Source organism: Choloepus didactylus, chromosome 2 (assembly GCF_015220235.1).
Source record: "Choloepus didactylus isolate mChoDid1 chromosome 2, mChoDid1.pri, whole genome shotgun sequence".
NCBI lineage: Eukaryota > Metazoa > Chordata > Mammalia > Pilosa > Megalonychidae > Choloepus > Choloepus didactylus.
This window is the reverse complement of record NC_051308.1, coordinates 30561529-30584116: the sequence shown is the minus strand read 5'-3', so window position 1 is coordinate 30584116 and position 22588 is coordinate 30561529. Positions and strand designations below refer to the sequence as shown.

Below are 22588 nucleotides of genomic sequence, written 5' to 3'. Positions count from 1 at the left end.
GTTCAAAGAAATGGAAAATGTAGAATTTCCATGAAGAAAATGAGTGTAAAATGTTCCTCCCTTTCTGTGCCCTGAAGGCTGCAACAGTGGACCTGAGACATAAGACAGGTAACTCTGGGCTGCGGGACCAAACCAGTCCTCCCTGCTTACCCAGGGGTCCTTTCAGCCAGTATACCGCTTGTAGAGACGTCAGACAAGAACAAGAAATGAGTATTTCATGTGTAATGTGCTATCCTATCAGAAATCAGCTCTAATTAAACTGACATGCACTACTGACCCACCTAATTCCCCATCTGATAATGAAGACAATGGAAAATCATACCTATATAATTTAATCAGCAGAATCAAAGGCAGCTATATTAATAATCAAGAACAAAATGACCTTACAGGAAGTTACTGCTTAATGGGTACAAGCTTTCTGCTTGGGGTGATGAAAAAGTTTTGGACATAGAAAGTGGTGATGGTTACACAGTATTGTGAATGTAATTAATGCCACTGAATTGTATAGTTAAAAGTGGTTAAAATGGCAAACTCGACGTTATATATATTTTACCACAATTTTTTAGAAATCCCACATTGCACTTTCCATGTCTTCACCATGACTTTTCTACCTAGTGCCCTTTAATGGAGTGCATTCTCCTAACCAGTACCCTCTTGTTTCTCTTGTTTGGGAAAATAAGACTGCTAAATCCAAGTGTGTGTGTGTGTGTGCGTGTGTGTGTGTGTGTGTGTGTGTGCACGCGCGCGCACGTGTAAAAAAAAGTCCTTGTGGCTTAGATCAGTCAGGTGCACCCCAGAACACCACTGCCCTTCCCTCAGAGACATCTCCATCTCCTGAGCCCGGGGTTTCTGGGGTGGTGCAGCAGCCAACTGTGCATGTGCACACCAGAGGCCAGCGCACGCTAAGACTAATGCAGTCATCTCTGCCTCCAGGAGCAGAAAGAAACAGCAAAAATTAATGAGTCAGAACAATTCCTCCAAGTCTCCTTTCTCTTGAGACAGGAGTTGGAGGGAGGGGGAAAGAGGGATGGAAGGAGAAAGGAAGGGACCCTCCAATAACATACGCTTAGCAGATTAAGCCCAAACCAACTGAACACAGAAAGAACTGTAGTTAGTGAGCGGAAGGTCACGTGAGTTTATTTCCCAGGGAAGCTAACAATTTCACTGACAACACTATCAGGCTAAAGGTGTACGTACTATTTACACAGTCCCTTTTTTTTTCCTTCCCCAATACACACCAAAATAGGCGAGAATTCACAATTCTCTTTTCCCGTGTGTAGTGTCTAAGGATGGAGTAGCAAATGGTGGGCGAGTAGTGGGGTCCAGAATTTCCCACCACATTTGAATTCTTTATTTCAAATATATTTAAAATGTATTTTGGTGGTTGGCTCAAATCTTTCCTCTTCTATTTACTAATGCTTCAGGATGAAGAACAGCAGGTATGGTAATGAGGAATTTGGACAATTTGCCTGCCCTTTAAATAACTTATACCTTGGTGGATTGGAAAGCCTGATGTTTTTTCTTCTATATAATACAGACATCACTTCCTGAACAAGAGAAAGCTGTAACTGTGTTTCTACTCATTGAATACATGAATAATTGCCACATTAGTTATTTTTTAAATATTTTTATCCTTTTTGTAATCTGAACTTTAATTGAACAGGAATCTTGTCTTTTTTTTCCATATCAGTGTCACATGGGTTTAGTAACTGAATGACTTCTACCCTAAAAATATTAATAAATCTGTAAAGGAAAAAAGTTTGTACTAAAAAGCTCACAGTTCTTTTAATTTTTCAATTCTAGTAATTTACAGACCAAACAAGGGAAAGTTTAAACTAAACCTAGAGAGTATAGGACCTGGTGGGTGTTATACAAGCCAAGTAGTATGTGTTTGTATGCACACGTCTGTATGCACAAATAGAGGTCAAAATATGCTGGTATTGGGTTTTTAAAAATAGTGCTGAATAAGAGACAGAGGATTTAAATTTGAGGACTGAGGATAATGGCATATCAGGGGGAAAGACAATCTGGCCAGAGAAGCAAGTCTATTTCTAAAATGCAATTCTGAGGACTGCACCAAATCCCCTGCCTTTGGGCTACACCACCCGCAGAGGAGACATCCCCATCAAGCCCTTCAGAAATGCACAGGTAGCTCGGCATGGGTGGCAATAGGAACCCACTGTAAAGGACACCACATGGCCCTTCCTTGACTCGGAATAGACTAAGTGGAGATCCCAAGGAGAAGGAAAGAGCATTTATGGCACAGAGGTGGTAGCTGAGGCAGAATGCCAGTCAAACATTTTTGTGGGATCCTAGGGTTTATGGAGATCAGGATATATCCCCACCCCCCCCCCCCCCCACCTTCCTAGGCAGGGATGTGGCCTGGAGCAGCCAACCAGCCTCTGTGCACTTCCCCTGCAGTATCATCTACTGCAGTATCTAGAACATAAAGGGTCTTTATAGATATTGAGTGACTAAAGTATGACAGGCTTGACTTGACCCCGACACCTCTTCACATTTGCTCCATCCAATTTTATTGATTCTCCCATATTCTATAGTCTGTTTTCTTGCTGGTGGCACCCACCTATAAGTTTTCTTGTGTTCCCCAAACATGTTTGAGGCAAAAAAGACTGGGAGCTTATCATTGCCATATTTTTGAGGCATTCTTAGAGAATATGAAGGAAAAAGAAGGCTCCTTTCCCCTTCAGGTGTTCTTCTGGGAAGAGGAGAATCGGCCTGCAGGTGGATTGCCGCCATCACCGATGTGATCACTGCCACTATCACTCTCACATTTAAAAGCATTTATCCACCACAGTGGGGCTGCAAAGCCAGGTACTTGGAGAGTTAAACAGCAACACACCCTACCCTAGAAACTTGTTAATTCAAGACAGAGAGCTTTGACGTGAAGCTGAGACACACTAATAAGTGAACTTTAAACACAGATGTTAATTAATTGTGCAAACAAATTTCATGAAGTGTTTACCAACTTTGGCAAAGGAACCATTTTCAAACAGACTAGAACTATCATTTACCTACAAACCAAATCAATGAAATATAAACAGGGACTCAGCTGCTTTGATTCATTAATCACAAACCATCTTCATCTGTTCACGAAGAATGCCTCTATGAGACCACTTAGCTGAACAATGTGTTTACACAATTTGAAAGTTGGACAGAAGTTTTTAAAGCAATTCTGATTTTTCCTTAAATCAGATTGTGTTTCCAACTGGTCCAAATCAGTGTGATTTCTGACACTGGTATAGAGCTTTGGAATAACTCACTAGGAGTGTAAGTGCTGTGAGGACAGGCATGCTTCCTTGTCCCTCATCGCAAACCTAGTGCCGGCGCCATGCTTGATGTGTAGTAGGTGCTCAATAAGCACTTGCTGTGTGCCAGGAACAGCTCTAGGTGCCCAGGGTCTTCTGATGTTTTCTGGGCACATGTGCTGTGTTGGAAGTTAGTTTAATTTCTTCCATCCAGAAAAAATCTCCCATGGCTTCTAGAAAAGCTTTTGCTTCAACAAGTGCTCATTGGCTAGTAAGGACTCCCTGGAGGGCTTTGCTGCTGACACAGCAGGGAGCGGGAGTGAGGGGTGGGTGGGACGGTGTGCCTCTGGTGTCCCTCCCTGTCTGCCCTTGGCTGCTACTGCCCTTGCTTTCCCGACCATGATTCTGAAGAGGGCAGTGTGTGCTCCACTGGATGAAGGCACCTGGTTCCAGATGTTATTTGCTAGCACCGCATTATTTGCTCCAGTACACACTTGTCTCCACCCCAAATTTTGAGCTGTTAGGTGTATCTGGTGGCAGCCGGTGATAACAGTAGAAAGGAAAATGGCCTGACTTCTGGTCCCAACTTTGGAGCCACTGAAAAATCTCGTGCCCTTGTTGGGCCTCAGTTTAGTGACTAGATGAGGAGGTCTCTCTGAATAAACCCTTACAATTCCTTCCACATCTGTGAAAACCTCCCAGGTTTCCTGACACCATTCTTGGGTGATTCAGGCATAAGAGGTAAGTTTGGGCTGGGTAAAAAGCGCTCATCCTCAGGACCACATCAAGTGTCGGAGCAGCCTTGCTCGCCACCCCCACCCCAAGAGGTCCCAGCTCAGGTTTAAATAATTAAGTTGCTTTTGGCAACTCAAACTTGTCTATCTGAAATATTCTGATTTATATATAGTGCCAATTATTTATGTTCTATATTAAACTCTACTGTACTTCTTTGGGATATTAAAATGTAAATTATGCAACAGAGGTAAATTGATGGGAATTTTCCCTTATGGGTAAAAAGAACTGCAGTTCCTAATTATAGTGAGATACCCGTGGGGTAGGAAGAGTTCAAGTCTGAGGAGACAGGCCTCAGCTGAAGGTCAGGCAGTGTGGTGCTTACATGGCAGAGGAAAAACCCTCTGGCACTGTGAGAACCAGACCCTTCTTGAGCACAAAGAGGAGTTCTGGACATGTCCTTAACAACCTCTTGTTTCAATCATAGAACATGTTTTGAAGTGTCTGATTACCACTGTCTTTCAGAGAGCACATTCCTTTTAACTGTCTCTTCCTTGCCATCACGGCCCCCTGGACCCTCAGCGGGACAGGAAGGCAGACTCCTCCATCAGGTAGCCACGTGCCAGGCTGAAGTCATACCTTCTGTCACCCTCTGTGACACCCAGGCTGATGACCCCATCCCTGGACGAACTCAGGGCTTCCTAACACTCCCAGCTGGCTAACCTCACCCCTCTTCTTCCATTCAAGAAAGCATACTGGGTTGCAAATGAGAGAGAGATATTACCTTTAAGGTTAAAAAATTAAGTGTATGATTTGTAAGCTTTAGTTTATAAACTATTATAACTATTCATTGTAAGGCACCTTACACCTGGTCACTGTATGTGGTATGCCATGAAATCAAGATTGGATAATGCCCTTTAGCCCTCCAACCCATTTTGGTGCAAGTACCTCTTCAAAGTGACACTATTTAAATTTTTATTCACATCTATTCAAAAAAGAAGTTGAGTATTTCTTAGAGCATGAAGGAGACTGTGATGGCAGCTTAATTTCACCTTGACAAGAACATTTCAGCTGTGGCACTAAATGCAAAGTCCTCTTAGCAGAACAAAAGCCATGCAGTTACTTGGACCCAACTTCCTTAGAAGGCAGTTTATCCACCAGTATTATCACTCCAATGTGCCCCCGCGGGGATATCGCTGCCCTTCCCAGGCAACTTCCAACCACACTGAGAGTTCTGCTTAAGATTTTTTCCAATTCCTTCCATTCCAGTGATGCTAGAGCAGCCCTCCCAGACTGAGCCCAGGCTTGTTTCTTACTGTAGCTCTGGTCCTGGGAAAGCCTTCAGTGGAAAACTCTCACCTACTCCAGTATCCGGTATCTAGGATGGTATGCATTCCACTGGAGTAAGCACCACTCTGTTCAATGTAATCTTTTAAAATTTAAACACTTTAGTAAGAGTAACATGTGGAGTTAATACCTTCCCAATGGGATGGTGAAATTGTGGTGTGACAGCATAAAGGAAAAGAAGAGAAACTGAAAAAGGAAAAAGACTAAGGTAAAAGGGGCAGAGGGTGTAAGGGTAAGCTCTGGAAGGTGTGAGGCTGAGGCCACTAAAGACTGTGAACCTGGGCATGACTTTATGTTTGGGAGTCAAGAAGATAGGTAGTCAGTGATTGAAATGAATCAACTCTCAATCTGCATCATTTAACAACTTATTAAATTAAAAAGCTCAGAACCAGCAGCTGTTAAGTCAGCAATGGACTGGTGAATTGTGCGCATCTCCCTACATCTGACAGAAATAAAAAAAATAAAAAGAAGCACCTCTTTCTTTGTCTAAAGTTTTCATAAATCCCATCTTAGTTATCAATTGCATAGTAACCATAAATTACCTCACCTAAATATTTATCTCAGAAGAAAGAGTTTAGAGATGGCATTTAAAAGTAAAGTTACTCCAGACATAGCTGAGCAACATCCTGTAACAGTGTTTCTTTCTAAGTGTTTGCAACAATTCCAAATCGCATTTCTCAGCCATAAAGGTACAAGTGAAAATGCTCCCCAGAAATCCCATCAGTGGTCCAGTTCAAAAGCAGAAGCCGTGATTTTTTTGAAGGCAAGAAAAATGAAAGTGTCATGGGGAAATTAGGAAGCGTCCCATGTCATAATCCTGTACTGTTTCTTCTGTCAATTTCCTTCCTCTATCTTGTCTTTTGCATCTGTGTCTTTTCTTTAAGTGGCTACAGCTCTTTCGAACAGTGCAAAGCTATTTTCCCACCAAGATCAAATCAGATCTCCAATCCCTAGAATGACTTAATTTACTACTTGGTATATGCAGCCAAAGAAAATTTTAATCCTTCCAATCGAATTTCACTTTGTCTCCTTTCTCCCCTGTTATCTTATTTTAGCAAACCAACCATAGCCCTCATTTTCTTCTCTCCCTTTGATGGGAGCCCCATGCCCCGAGCCAGCAGTGGCGACCACAGACGAGCCTACCTTGCCCAGGCCGGGGGTGTCCTTCACCTTGTTGACAGCTCTCAGCAGACACGGAGGGGCGGGGGGTGGACAGGTCTGCAGAATCCCGCTGAAGCTGGTGGCAAAGAGAGGTGGCTCGGCAACAGAAGAAGTAGAAGGTCGATGTTTCTTCTTTTTAGAGGACAGATTTAACTTCTGGGCAGCTCTGGAGGGAAAAATGAAGAAAAGTGGTCATAAGGGAAAAGCTACTGTACAATCAGATATACTTTCTTTTTCTTATTGAAATGCTGAATAGTTCCTTCTCTCCTCCTTGGTGGGCCTGCAGTTGTCCCTTCTTACAGAAGCAGGAATTTAATGAGCTACCCAGTCATTAATACTGAAAAAAAAAAAAAATCCACAGAGTGCATGGTTCTGCGATCGCAATTTACAAAGAATTGTTTGCTATCCACAAACACTCAGCTTAAGCATGAATAAAGCTGGTCAATCCTTGGGGATAAATAGCACCTATTAAGCTAATCATTCCATAATTTCTCTGGTATGAATTCAAGTGTGAGAGACCTTATGAACTATTTAAAAATTCTCACACCTTGTAAAATCCAAGCCAGTCTGATGAAGAACCCTGGGAGCACCAATCAAGGCATGTTATGAACTTGGTTGTGGAAGAAAAACACAAGCCCCGGTTCAATAGGGGAACTATAAATTAAGCTGATTTTAGAAACATAACACCAGATCAGAATACAAGCTCCAGGTGCAAGGTCCGGAGACTACAGGCTGTTCATGTGGAAAACAGGCCTTTGTGCAGGGCAGTCTTCAAATACAGAATGCAATTGATAGGCAAGTGCAAGGAGTGGGAAGGTTGGCACCAACACAAGTGGCAAAGAAGGTGCAGATAGAGAAAGGAGGAAGGGGGGATGGCTGGCATCGTTAATGCTTTGGGTGCTCACATATCTTTCTTCATTCCAAGTACCTGTAACACATAAAATGCTATAATCTTATTTCAGAGAAGAGGGAGAAAACAAGGTCAAGGGACAGGTTGAGGCAAAGTGGCTTTTCAAAAAGAGCTGGGTTCTGCCATCGGGAGGATTTACGGTAATGGGAATGTTCCAGGAAGAAATAGGAAAAGGAAACAAGGGTGACCTGATAGGGAATAAGCTGAAAAGACATTTCACAGACAATATACTTATTTCTGGATTCATTCCTGATGTTTCCACACTCTACTCTTGTTCTAAGAGTTCCAGTTTCCACATCAAATTTTACTAAATGTTTGAGCTGCTGCTTAAAACAAATGAACTACATTGATTTTAGTCCACAGCTCAGAACTTTATGATCCATCCAATGTTCTTACCAATTACATAATAGGTCATGAGGGGCAGGTCAGGAAGACAAAAATCAGAGTTGTTTGTACCTTCTCTCTTTTCTCTCTCATTGATCTGGAATAGTTGTTTTTAATTTTTTATCAGTAATTACCATGCTTCTGACAAATCCCCCGAACTACAAAATTGCCACTGCACAAATACAGCATAACAGCATTACCATTCCAAAGCTTAATTTTTCTTAGCTGTAAAACTGAGAATTTATTTCACAAGAGTGAAATAAAGAGGAATGTGATACACAAGAATTAGCAAATCTGGATGGAAAGATACCCCAAAGCCATATGTCAAACTTAAGGAGCTCTACAGTCACATTTTTCCTAGGATGACGAAAAAGAAGGGCACTGTAAGCACATGAAAATAAGAAATTAGGAACAATTTTTAAGAATAACTTCATCTTTTGCTGTTCTTCCTGATGCTTTCCTTCTAAAATTAAGTCTGCTGCTTCTCCTGGCAGCTTGCATTAATTTTTGAGATTCTCTCCCTAAATGGACAGTGACTCACCCAGAGGTGTGTGACAGTCAGTGGCATGAGGCATAGGCGTCAAGTCCTTCTGACACTAGCTCCTCTGAGTGGTGATCCCTGAAGGCTTTTAAGCCAGGCTGCCTATGTCTTGGAGAGCTGGAAATAAGGGGGAAGATGGTCTGCTAATAACTGAAGGGTGGTGTTGATCTGTTTACATTCAGGATTCTTTTGTACAGCAGTAAAAGGACCAAGCAGCTGCTGTGGTCCCCCCTCCCCCACCAGTTCCATGTCCAAATTGGAGAGGCAGAGAGAAGAGAGAAGTGGTTGCCTATGGGCTTTTTCCTTTCTCCTATCTGCCTCCCAGGCCCACATATTCACTCATACCTATACTCAGCAGAAGAGAAGAGCGAGGGTCCTTGAAATTAAAGCCTATGAAGGACATACCCAAGGGCATCACATCAACAACTCTTCCACTTTCTCCTACACTATCAACTTTCAACTGTATCCTGGATCACTCCCAATAGCATACAAATATACCGTTATTTCCTCTGTATTAAAAATACATCAAAAGTCCTCCTCTTGATTCTACATCCTCATAATCAACAATAGGAGCTACTGATCTATCGCCTTGCTCTCACTGCAGCAAAACTCATGGAAAGTGTTGTCTATGGTCATTCTCTCCAACTTCTCTCCTTCCATTCTCTATAATCACATTCCAGTTAGGCTCCTGTCACACTACTCCATGAAACTGCTCTTTTTAAGGTTACCGATGGCTTCCACAGTTGCTAAATTTAATGGTTCTTAGCCCCCATCTTGACCAAGTATATCCTTCCTTCTTGATCTACTGTCTTCTCTACCAGTTTCCTTTGATGGTTCCTTCTTTTCTCCCCCAACTCCTAATGGCAACCTAACTTGGGCTCAGTCCTTGGTTCTCTCCACACCTATATCTACACTCAACCCCTTGGTGTTCTCTTCCAGGATCACAACTTAAATAACATCCATATGCTTATGACACTGAAATTTTTATTTCCAGCTTAGACCTCTCTCTGGAACTCCACAGTTATTTATATAATTACTTCTTCAACAATTCCATTTGGTTATCTAATAGGCATCGCAAATGTGCCATCTCCAAAACCAAATACCAGATCTTTTCCTGCAAAGCTGTTATACCTACAGCCTACCTTATTTCAGAAAATGGCTAGTCCATCCTTCCAATGGCTCAGACATCTTCGAATCCTCTTTTACTCACACAATTCATCCAATCCATCAGGGAATCTTGTTGGCTTTACTTTCAAAATAGATTTAGAATCCAACCGTCTCTCACCACCATCCTGGGTTGGAGCCCAGGGCCATCCTGCCCTGTGCAGGTTTATCCAGGAAAGGACTAAATCAGGAGTCCCTCTCCAATCTCCTCTTCCTGCAGCTTGATCTTCGGTGCTCATTTTTGGATGAGGCACTGAAAGGCATGTATAAAAGTAAGTAACAGGACACCAGCCCTTTTCCTCTGAGGTAAAACCAAAAGTAACCACAGTCAAAGAGGAGGGCTTCACTGGTTATATTTGCAATTTGTGTGATGGCCTTTTCTAATATATTGTTCCTAATACACACACACACACACCTCTTTTTTTTTTTAACCAGTTATATCCTGTTTGCTAAAACAGTTTAAAAAATGGGGGTACTCACCCCCCCCCCAAAAAAAAAAAACCTGTTCTGGCAAAAAGAAGACATGAGTCAGCCAAAGCCCATTTTCGGCAGGCATTGCTGATGTTCAGCTCCCATTTTTGTTTGCAGACACCTCAGAATCTGGCATGGCTAGTACTGACACTGGTTATGAAGGGCTGGGTGAATCACATTAAGGAAATTTACAAGACACCAACATTTTCTGAGGAAGAAGAAGTCAAAAGTACTTAACACCTACGCATTTTTCCCTAGACTATTTTCTGTATTATATTGTTTGGGCTCACTGTTGCAAATTCTCCAGAGTTAAAACTTTTCCCTGTTTTCACATTTGAGTAACTTTATGGTTTTGGGGATTTTCTTGTAGCTCTTATATATCCTTATATATCATACCTATATTGCAAAATTTTGACTATCAGCTACACATTGGTAAGACACAAGCTAAGTATTACTGTAACTAAGTTATTTTTAAAGTTGAAATATATTTTATGTGCCTTTAGCATTTCATTGCAGAATCTACATGTTATAGATATTACATCACATGTTGTCATTTAACTTGTTTCCATTGCAGTCCGTTCTACCGTAAGCTGTGTTTATATGTGTTTGGAAAGACGTATTCATATTTAGGATTTTTTCTTTCTTCATCTGCTTTTGACAGCAGCTAACAATGGATTATAAAGAATAAAGGCACAGGTTACTAATGATGCTTCTTCAGAAACTCTGAACACATAATGTATTTGAAAATATGGGCATTTTAGTACAGTACATACTTGCATTACATATGTACTTCTTATAACACATTAGAGTAAATGTTAAATACATATATACTTCCACTCAAGACCCTCCATCTGTCCCCCCATCACATTCAGAGTGAAAGCCAAAGTATTTACAATGGCCTACAGGCCTTACATGATCTATTCTGGTTCCCCCATATCTGTCAGAGCTCTACTCCTACCACCTTCTTCCTTGATCAGTCTGCTGCAGCCATACAAGCCCCCAAATACTCCTGGTACGCTCCCACCTCAGGGACTCTCGCCTTAGCCCGGAGCGCTCTGTCCAGATAGAGATAGGCATATGGTTCACTCCCTTACTTCGAAGTCTTTGCTCAAATCTCACCTTATCAAACTACCCCACTCATCGTGGCAGAATATATTTTCCGTAGATGGCTGTGCCATATGTATCCCATCCCACATGCTCTTCTTACAAGACAGACACTCTTCCATTGAGAAGTGGGGTCTATGTTCCTTCTCTTTGGGCCTGAAGGGAACTCTGAAATTGCCTTGACCAACAGAATACGGTGGAAGTGATGCCGCATGACTTCCAAAGTTAGGTCAGAAAAGGCAACGCGGCTTCTACCTGGTGCTCTGTCAGGACACTGACCCTCAGAACCCAGCCACCAGGTTATGAGGAAGCCCAGGCCATGTGGAGAAGAATGGAGGACCCCAGTCAGAAGCCAGTATCAACTGCTGGACGTGTGAGTGAATAAATTTTTAAATGATTCCAGCTGCCAACCTTGAAGTCTACTAACTAAAGCCCCAGAAATTGTGGAGCAGAGACAAACCACCTGCACAATATCTTATCCGAATCTCTGACCCCCAGAAACGATGAGAGATAATAAATGATCATTGTTGCTTTAAGCTACTGAGTTATGGGTTAATTTGTTATACAGTCATGGTAAATGTAATATCATCCACTCCCAGACTCCTAATTTTCCTTACCCTGCTTGCCTTCCCCCTCTTCTCTGCCAAACACTTATCTTCTAATATGGAGACAATTTACTTAGTTATCATGTTTATTTTTATTATCTGTTTTGCCTCCAGAATGCACGGTCCACCAAGGCAGGGATCTCAAATATTTTATTGAATGAATGAAGACCAAAGCAACTGGAAGATATTTAGCCTGGAGAATACAAATCTGGAGAAAGGGGAAGGAAAAGTGTCTTTTAAAAACTAAATAAGTGACACGTGAAGTATTTTTCAAGGAAGGATGCTAGATTCTTTCATAGGCCATCTTTTGTAATCTCAGACAGCCTTGGGAAGAAGACAGTACTATCCCCATTGTACCGGTTTGAATGTATTATGTCCCCCAAATGCCATTATCTTTGACGTAATCTTGTGTGGGTGGACCTATCAATGTTGATTAGATTGTAATTCTTTGAGTGTTTCTTTGGAATGCGCCCCACCCAACTGTGGGTGATGACTCTGATTGGATAATTGCCATGGAGGTGTTGCTCCGCCCATTCAGGGTGGGTCTAAGTTGATCACTGGAGCCATATAAATGAGCTGACACAACGGAAGGAACTCAGTGCAGCTAAGAGTGAACTTTTGAAGAGGAGCTACAGCCAAGAGAGACACTTTGAAGAACGCACTGGAACTGAGAGAGGAGCTTCAGCTTACAGAGACATTTTGGAGACAGCTTTTGAAAGCAGACTTTTGCTCCGGAGAAGCTAAGAGAGGACAAATGCCCCAAGAGCAACTGAAAGTGACATGTTGGAGAGAAGCTGCAGCCTAGACAGGAACATCCTGGGAGAAAGCCATTTTGAAACTAGAACTCTGGAGCAGATGTCAGCCATGTGCCTTCCCAGCTAACAGAGGTTTTCTGGACACCATTGGCCATCCTCCACTGAAGGTACCTGATTGTTGATGTGTTACCTTGGACACTTTATGGCCTTAAGACTGTAACCATGTAACCAAATAAACCCCCTTTTATAAAAGCCAATCCATTTCTGGTGTTTTGCATTCTGGCAGCATTAGCAAACCAGAACACCCATTTAATACACAAAGAGATGAGGCTGAAAGAGGTTAAGTCCAGGGATCTTTCAGTACTGAACATCCTAGTATTTTTCAGATACTAGGTAAGTGATCTCAGGCAAGTTACTTAACTTCTGATATGTGTACATAAACAGGTTAGCACAGCACCTGGCACATAGCTGGCACTCAACAACACTGTCATATCATTATTAATACCAATACCATCAAACCTCAGTTTCTGCACAGTAAAATGCTGCAAAATGGTACTTACCTTTATAGACATTTTATGAGAATTAAATGAGATAGTGCACGTAAATGGTTTAGCATAATGCCTAGCATAGAGGAAGAACTTAATACATTTCGCTTTGAAGGGATATAAAAAGTAGTAGTGGAGCTGATAACTGAATCTTGGTCTATGTGCCCTATATTGTACCATATCATCTCTGAACAGTGATCAGCTTTATATAAACACAGGTAGCAAAACAAGTTGGTGCACTTTAAAGGCATATTTGGCCTTTATGAGGGACATTTTTCTAAAAATTGGAATAACTCATTACATGATGAGTCTGCTTCATGAAATAGCTGGAAGTATCCCAGTAGTGTCTGGAAGACCATTTACAGGGAATATTAGAGTGAGGAATGCAGGCATCATGAAAAACAGATGATTTCCAAAATCCTTTCCAGTACAGACATTCTACAATGATTCCTGGAATCCCTATTACCCCTAGAGACGTCTCTGTTGGCCTCAATGCAGAAAACTAGTAGTAGAGGGAATTATTATGAGGATACATTTGAAAATTATTTTCTTCTTCAAATATGTATATAAAATATGAGAACGTCACATTTTGAAATTAATAGAAATGACATTCTCTAGGCATAGATTCCCTACCTAATAACATTTTATTGTAATTTTGACATTAAACCAGCTGTTGGATCTCTATTTCATATATTCCAACTTCCTGGAAGTCAGCAGCTCAGCTCTTTTTATGTAGCACTTCAATGACACAGAGATAGGAGAAGGTTAACGTACAGAAATCATTCATATATAGTTGTATTATTCAATGACATAAAGGAGAGATGGTAACAAAAGAACTGGAAAGGTAAAAACATTTTGGCTAGAACTATATTTTGTATAATTAATGTCTTACAAATTCTTTTTGCATAAGGAAAAAAACAGACGAGTGTGTTGTCTTATATGATTTCAAACAGTACAAATTAACCTAAAAAACAATTGTTTCCTTGTCTCATTCTTACCAAGGATATTATCACGTATTTTCGAAACCTATTCATCCCAGCATACAGCTTTAAATATCCATTAGCTGCATTTAATTCTCTGTGCTTTATTTCAAGGAAAAAGACAGTCTTTCTTGCAGGATAAAATTAATATTTACTGAACACCTATAAAGAAAACGACACCATGCTAAGCACTATCAGGCTGCAAGAAGAAGAGCAATAATCTGCACTTGACAAGAATTTAAACCTGTTTAGGTCAGTTCTTCCCTCTGAGTTCTACCCCATTCTCTCCAGATCCATCTTACAAACAAAAGACGATTATCAACATCAGTAAGACAATATCTGAATTTAGGAACTAGAATCAGAATAGAGATAACCTTCAAATGGTCAAAAAATATAAACAATAAAATGAAACAAATAATATCTGGTAAATTTAATTGGTTTAGGTGGGGAAAGCGTCTTTGATCTTGGTTATGAAGAGGAGAGGGGAACTTATGGGGATTTTTCTGACTTTTTTCCCTCTGTATTTATGGATAGACTATTTGCCAAACTACTACCCTGAGTTTTCAAAATTGTGGGGGTGTTTAAATGGAAAACCCCTCACTCTAAGTGCATCTCCACCACCCTTTGGGGGTCTATCCATTTTCACATCTAGGGATTACTAAGAGATTGACCTCACAATCTTTTCAGAATTATTAGCTTCGTGAAGAATAGAACTGTCCGTAGGGAGCAAAGCAGGAAAATCAGGTAGGATAGGCTTTTTAAGGATTCTCTCTCCTTCTTAAAATTCTATGCACCATGTGCTCCTACCACATCCTGAGAAGATTTTCATCTTGTCTGAGTGGCTTTTCAAACGCGGGATACTCAGATACGTGGGTAAAAGGTTTATGAAAATTAAGAGGTCATTCAAGCTGTACGAAATTTGACCCAGGCAATTGATTGGGAGGCTATCAACTGAAAAACTGCTCAGGAAAAAGGCAGGGTGAGGCCCTCAGGCCCGCCACACCTGCTGCCCAGAAAGGGTCCTGGCCCAGGGGGAGGGACGAGTGGCAGAATCTCCATCAGCAAGGAAAGGACAATCCAAGCTGCAATTTAACTGAAAATGGCTTATGCTGCCATGGGCTACAATGGCTTATATGCCATTATAAAATATGTCGATGCTCTGAGGATTAAGGCTCTCTGATAATGAGCAATGACATGACAGATCACAGCAGCTCCTAAGATATCCGGGGTGGGGTGGGGGGGTCAAGCCACAAGGTAGGAGATAATAAACAGATTATAAATAGCAGGGGTGCGTGACAAGAATCCACAGTCTGAAGTAGAGCTGCCGAAAATAGTTAAGATATCCAACCACGTGTGAAAGCACCAGTTACGCTTCATTTTGCAAAAACAACTACTAAAAGTATTCTGGCATCGTCATTAAGCATTTGTTAGTCATTTTGGAAGCTCTCCAAACAGGGAATAAGAGCATCCTCCCTCACCTTCCCATTTTCTAATTGGCTGTCAAGGAGGTCATTTCCATGTCTCCAGAGGATGAAAAAGCATATGGGTCTTGGGGCTTTCCTGACTTTTATGTAAATGATCCATTTCACTCTGGCAGGAAGATAATTCATGACATGATTTCAAATAAAATGTTTACTGCTAGGAGGTAAAGCATGGCTGACCATTAACCTCAGACAGTATTGTGATAAAACACTAGAACCAGACATTGTTATAATTTGAAAATGGATTGATTTTTCCAACTTGCTGCACAACAATAACCCCAAGTGATAATCGTAGGAATTTACCCTTATTCTCCTCTTCAAAATTTACCCATTCTTCAGGGGTTTGTATAAATTGCTCTCATCGACTGCTTCAGCCTTCACAGATCACATCCTTTCCCCCGAACTCTTACAGCAATTGGTCTTGAGAGTATAGATTATGTCTTAACATTCTTCAAGATGCTGCTTTGAGGTGTGGCCTTTTGCTTCTGGTTGTTATTAGTCTTGCTTCTATTAATGCATTATAAACCCAAGGGGCAGGGGAAAGGGGTTGATACCATTCCTTTAGTGTCTTCTGTAGCATCCAGATCTTCCCCATAGCTTAGCACTATGCTGAGGTGTAGTGTCCACTTACTTAAATAAACCTTATTCAGCCTGGGGATTTATACCAACACATGCAAGTCACAAGATGGAGTGGCCTGGTTTTCTAGCAAATACTTTAAATTTGGAATGTTTTACCTTTTCTAAAGCATTTTCTATACCTTATCACATCTATTCTTCACCTGGCCCTGTGAGGCAAGCAGACAGAGTATTAGTACCACAACTTCCAGATAAAAGAAATGAAGGCTCAGAATTTACCCGATTTTAGCCACAGTCACAGGACTAGTGTTTCTCATACCTGGGACTGGGATTCAAGTTTTCTATCTTCTAGACCCAGGGTTTTTCTTTTATATCATGCTATTACACAATTTGATAAATGAAAAAAGCAGTTATTTTATAGGGGCAAAATAAAACCAAATGCTAATCATTTGTCTTACAATGAAGAGAAAAAAAACTAGCTACATATTTTTTATGTAACTCAAATCAAGTCATATATAAGCATTTACCAATTACTGATCTAGTTGCTTAGCAACATACCTCCATATCACAGGGGGAATATGGCTCAGCTGAGTGAGTTAGGTCATGCCCAGAATTAGGATGTGAAAGGCAAATTATATGAAAATGGCTTCTCTATTCCCATAACCGAGTGAGTCCGCATAACAACCACCACCACCACAGCTAACATTGCTGTGTGCCCTATTCCACTGCCCCCTGCTTCAGCCTCTACATAGACTAAGAGAATGCTGGAAGCTGCTTAAAATGCATCTCAGTGCTCTGGGAAACTGGATCAATCAATAAGTATTTATTAAATGACAACTATGCACAAAAGAACTAGGCAATCAATAGGCTATAAATATCACTAAAGTCATCTTTGAGTCACTCAGCAGCTGCTCTGAGTTAAAGAGTCTACTCCTAAATGGCACAGATGAGAAGAATCCACACCACCAAGCAGTACAGATAACTTCATGTCGGCTCCACAGCAGCAGAGAGAAAGCATCACTGGAAGAAGCCTGAAGACACAGCAGGTAAGCCCAGCACACAGAGTTTTACCAGCAGGTGGGAGCTGAAAGATTTTCCTAAACTGTGTTATCTGGGACGCTCACCCATGCCTGGAGGTGCAAAAAGGGTAAAAAGAAGAATTTGAAAACTACACTGTGGAAGGATCTTGCTATAACCCATCAGTGTTTGGACTTTTTCAGAGTCATAATGAGAATGTTATGGACAAATGAAAATATGACAAAAGGCAAAACTAATGGAGAAAGAACCCATATATAAGCTAATTTTTTGCAAAGGCTATTCCAAGTAAAAATTTCTTCTTTGCTCAAAGCTGGGCACCTGTAAGAGGGTTTGCTGAGCTAAACAACTTTGGTTGAAAATAGAGATACTTTCATATTCCCAAATAAAGCAGAAGGCATTTAATCAAAGAACGAGCCATTGGTAAGGAAGGCTAAACACAAGTACAAAGTAAGTGTCAGTTCTTTCCTGGCTGCGGAAATTTGGATTTTAGAAACATCAGATAAACATTCTGTCTGTGGCAGAATCTATACCTTTCTGAGGCTCAAAGGGAAGTGTCTTAGCCTCTGCTTCTGATAGGTGAACATGCTGTGGGTTTATCTGATGATGTTGTGTTCTCAGGGCTCAGTTAAGCTGCCTCAATGTATACTGTGACTTGGAGCATTTTAAGAACGACTCTTTCCCTTGTCTTGCCAGGGGTGAACCCCTCTCAGCTCATTATACAGCTGTCCCTGTATAATGTACCCTGCTGTCCCCCAACCTCTGCTCACCTCCAGGCCAGGTGGCAGCAAGATCCCAGGCACTGCTGCCCATCTCCTTGGCTTCCTTACATATCTCAAAGGCCAGGACCCTGATGGAGCCGCTTTGCTAGTGACCGAGATGCCATCTGCAGGAGTCTGGGATTCAGGGCCCAAGAGAAGGTTAGGAACACCTCTGCTCTAATGAACTTTATTTCATCCAGAGCTTGACAAGTTGGTGCCACATTCTACCAGCAGACCAAGGACATGTTGACTTTCTTATTAAACTTTTCTATTTCTGCATGTTAGACAGTAAGTTCCGAGTCAAGATCTAGAGGAAAACACTCATTAGAAACAGGGAAGTTCTTTTTCTGAGACTGAATCACCTCAGAGAAGAGGCAGCTTGCTTTAGCCCCAGCAATCTTTCATATTTTAAGAGAGCACCCTGCTTTATCAAGGACACTGGAAAATGGAATTAACCAAAACCTATTCACAATTCACGTGTAACAGAAAACTCTAAAGGAATATATTACCAATTTATAAACTTCCTTTGATGCCATATAAGATACACATTGGCCTGCAATTTCACAGCTTTTAGCTTCTTTATTAACCCCACATCATTATCTTTGCTCAGACCTAAAAGCTACACATCCTTTCCTCCCTGCCGTCCTGGGGGGTGGGCTCCAAACTGCCAAAATACACTCATGAAAACTTTATTAGGATCATCAGTTGTAACAAATGTTCTCCACCAATGCAAGGTGTTGGTGGTGTGGTTGTGTATGGGAATGCTGTGTTTTATGCACAATTGTTCTGTAAACCCACAACTCCTCTAACAAAGAAAAAAAATTTAACAGGGAACAAAAAAGCTTAATGAATACAGAAGTCTGGAGGCGTGCCTTCAGGGCATTCTGCTTGAAGTACACTGAATACAAATGACCTGGACAAATCAGGTAAGGAGTCCCTACCTGAGAAAACACAGGGCTGAGCCCTGCCTGCTGTCTGACTGGTCCCAGGTGCCGATCACCTGGTTAGTGATGCTCTAGCCACAGCCGGGCCCCAATTCTACCTGCTCCCATTCCTGTTATGTGGCCTGGGCCACGCTCTGTGGGCTTGGTCTTCCCAGACTCCTCCCCTGGCCTCCTGCTTTTAGCTTTGTGATTTCCTGCATTTTGGCTTCTGCTTGGCTGCTGGAATTTCTCCTGCAAGCTTTCTGCTCCAGCCTGGATTGATCTCCCTGACTTCCTTCCTTTTCAACACTTGGTTCCTCACACACTTTTCCCGGTGCTAACTCACCTTCCGGTCATTGATCCTTTCTGACCAGATGCTCCCTATCCGCAGATCGCTAGGTTCCTGGCCTGATTCTGCCCAGCCCCAAGACGGCTTACTGCCAGGGAAACCGGGTAGCTTCTTACCTCTTCCAGAGTCATAGCTTAGCAAATTGTACTGAACACATAAATTAAAAGAACTGCAAATACCTAGGACACCAGACCCAAGTGAATGCAAACGCAAGGTTAAAAAATCATTCCAAAGCCAGATATAAATGATTTTAGTTATTTGACATTATCATTTTCTTTCATAAATATGAGTAATTAAGAACTAGCTGGTCTTATTGAATGGAATCGATGAAACCTGTATCTACAAACCCAGCTATTTCAAATGTCTATACAGACAGAGAGAAAGACAATCATAAGCTAACTAAAGCCCATTCCCAGTGTAATGCCAGGACCTGATTTTTCTGCTGAGAAATAACTGTTCATTTTATATATACGATGTATGTATGTGTGTTTGCATGTTTATCTTTTACAGTGCAAGGACTATTCAACTGAAATTAAGATCCCTTCAAGGAATAAGCATATTCCAGATAATCTGATTTCAAGAATCTAATGACTCTAATGTTCTTTTCATTACATCATCCTGCCTTTAAGATGCTAACTTCCGTAGTTCTAGTTAAATGTTATGTTAAAAGAACATACAGTTGTATGATCCACCATAAACAGCCCACTTAAAAACCAAGGGTGAGCACTAATTCCCCAGGAGTTGTCCTCAATATTCATCTTCCTACGCTGTTCGGTAGACCAAATTATCTTGATAAGCATAAGAAACTGAAAAGCAGTTGGGTTGTTCACTTTTAATGTTTTTATTTTAAAAGAAAATGTGCTTTATCTCACTTTTTCTATATTTTGATCACATGAGATTAAAAACTGACATAAAATTACACACTTTGGATATAATTTGTTGCCTTAAGCAGCAAACTGCTATCAAAGTGTGATCGCTAGAAATGGGCAGAGTTTGCAGAGAAAGTAAAGCCTTTAATCTGTAACTCCTTGCCCAATACCTGTAGCTCTTTCAGAGCAAAGCTAATTAATCGTCAATGCTGGGTGGCAGGCAGGCTCTGTGGTTTGGGGGCTTCTTGGTTAATTAAATTCGAATATGACAGTTGGTATCATTTGCCAAAGGACGTAATTTCCTTTTTTCTCCTTTTTTAAAAAAGGTTTCTTTTTATTTAACAAGTTATTTGCTATAGTTGAAATCTGAAAGAAATCATTAAGTAAATTTATTTCAAAGGAAAATAATTTGCATGGGATCCCTGCATTGCAAGAATATGAACTGAACCAACCCCAGTGGGTCAGAATACCTGCCTCTGATCCTGGGCTGCAGGGCGGACCTGCCCCTCGATGTCGGCTAACATTTATGCTGTGTGCACCTGAGCAGCCTCACCTGAGCTGGAGAGGTAGAAGTATCCCCTCCTCCCTCTCCACTCTCCTGTCAGGTCACTTGGGATGCAGCCTATGCAGGCAAGACACACGCTGCAATAAAGTATATTCATCAGAGTCGTGCTCATAAGCTATGAAGCAGAGGAAAGGAGGCAGTTTTGTTTTTAATAAAGTAGAGAAGCGATCTCCCTGGAGCAGATGGCATGGCATAGATCAGAGATTACTCCAGAGCAAAATAACTTGTGAAAGGAGGAAGAATCTGTAGTAATCATGGCCCATCGAGAGCACAGGGGTAATTCCTTTTGCCACTTTGCTTCAAATCTGCTTAACGAAGGGCCTATAATTTACTTTTGTTATGCTTACTTGTTTATTTGATTATTTTGGTGGGTGCACGGCAGTAACTCTACAAAGTAGTATGGGAAGGGAACAGGATGTAGAGACACCAGATAATTAAAAGTAAAGTCAGGGGGTATTGGGCTTCATCGACAGGACGTGGGCTTGAGCGCTAAGGACAGAATTCCTCCCCTCTCCCCCCTCCCACCCCGCAGACGGCACTTAGTCCCTCTTCTAAGGCTGCTCCTGACGGTGCTGGGAGCAAGTGCACGTGTGCGAGTCAGGAGTGGAGTATGGGAAGGGAGGGAGATAAGAAAAAAATGACAAAGAAATTAAAAATAACAGTATTCTCCTTCTCAAGTAGTTCATCTCTCTCAACTAAAGTTTGTATTACAGTCTTCACAGTTACTTAATTTATCTTGTAGAGCAGTTAAGTATTTTACAAAAGAATTATCAAATGATTAAACACTGCTATAAAGAAATTATTTTGAAACAAATTTCAGACAACAGAGAAACTTAAGCTTTAGTTCAAATTTCCAAGTTAAGTCTGTAAAGAAACCTGGGGAATTGTTAAACTGCATATTTAACCAATGTTTACTTTAGCGGGTATGTTATTTATAGGAAGGTAAAATTTACAATATGAGCAATTAAATTTTTATATGCTGTGGATACGCTTAGTTATTAGGATCCTAAGTTAAAGTATTCCCATTTTTGTAGAATTTGAGAATAATTTCATTATTTTAAGTAACCATGTAGCTTTAAAGTATTATCTCAACTTTTAAAAAATCATGTTGTTAACTATAACCGTAGTTTTCTGACACTAAATCCTTCGCCAGGAATAAAATTCCCAGGTCTGACATTATGAGAAAAATAATATTTATGTTCTGATAGAGCTTCTAGGATCAGATGTATGAAGAGAAGAAAATACCTGTTCTGTAAATCAGGATATCATCCAGCTGTGCCTGTGAATATATTCATGTGCAGTTGGACAGAAATATATTTTTTTTCTTTCTCCTGTGTTATATAATCAATCAAACAATCATCCTCTCGGTTAATTCCCACATTTACACAACAGACATGCTTCCACAAATTGCTTGTAATTAGAGTTTTTATAAACTGAATCTTTTTTCACATTGATTTCAATTAAAATTTCAGAGACATTTTATCTTTATGAATGATATTCAATTGATAGTGCTGCAAACACTTTATCATTACCTTTCTGTGCTTTTTCTCTACTCTGTCAAACAAATCACTGATAACAACTGCAAATAGTCATTCAACGCTGTATTTAAAGATACACAGAAGTCACTCCTAATACATGAATAATTACCAAGAAATGGTTAAGAATGATACAAGATTTCTCATTTTTTAACCGAGCCTTTGACTCCATAAATAGAAACTACCTATCTTCAAGATACACAATTTCATTTATTATGGTATACATTTCTTCATTTGTAGGATTTGGATATTAAAACTATTTGATGTTGGTTTTCAGATTTGGGAGTCTTCAGCATGACGATGGCAGGTGAAGTTATGACAATGGATGAGATAGCCCAGGAAGAGTGTAGAGTAGAATGAAAAAAGAAAGTGACCCTTAATAGAACCATGAGAAACCTCAACATTTAATGAGGGGATAGAAAAAAAGAGGAGATGGCAAAGGAGACTGAAAAGGAGCAGCCAGAGAGCTAAGAGGAAAGATGCAATGAGAGACGGCCAAAGTCAAATGCTACTAACAAGTCAAGAAAGA

General features: G+C 40.8%; 1 protein-coding gene across 6 annotated transcripts in view; it reads right to left on the bottom strand.

Annotated features, from left to right (window-relative positions):
- Positions 1-22588, bottom strand: part of KIF26B (kinesin family member 26B) — a 534059-nt gene that overhangs the window by 143266 nt on the left and 368205 nt on the right. For all 6 annotated transcript variants that reach the window (XM_037822508.1, XM_037822516.1, XM_037822521.1 and 3 more), the window contains one exon: positions 6489-6672. In XM_037822508.1, coding sequence (XP_037678436.1) covers positions 6489-6672 — 184 coding nt within the window. The remainder of the gene's footprint in view (positions 1-6488; positions 6673-22588) is intronic.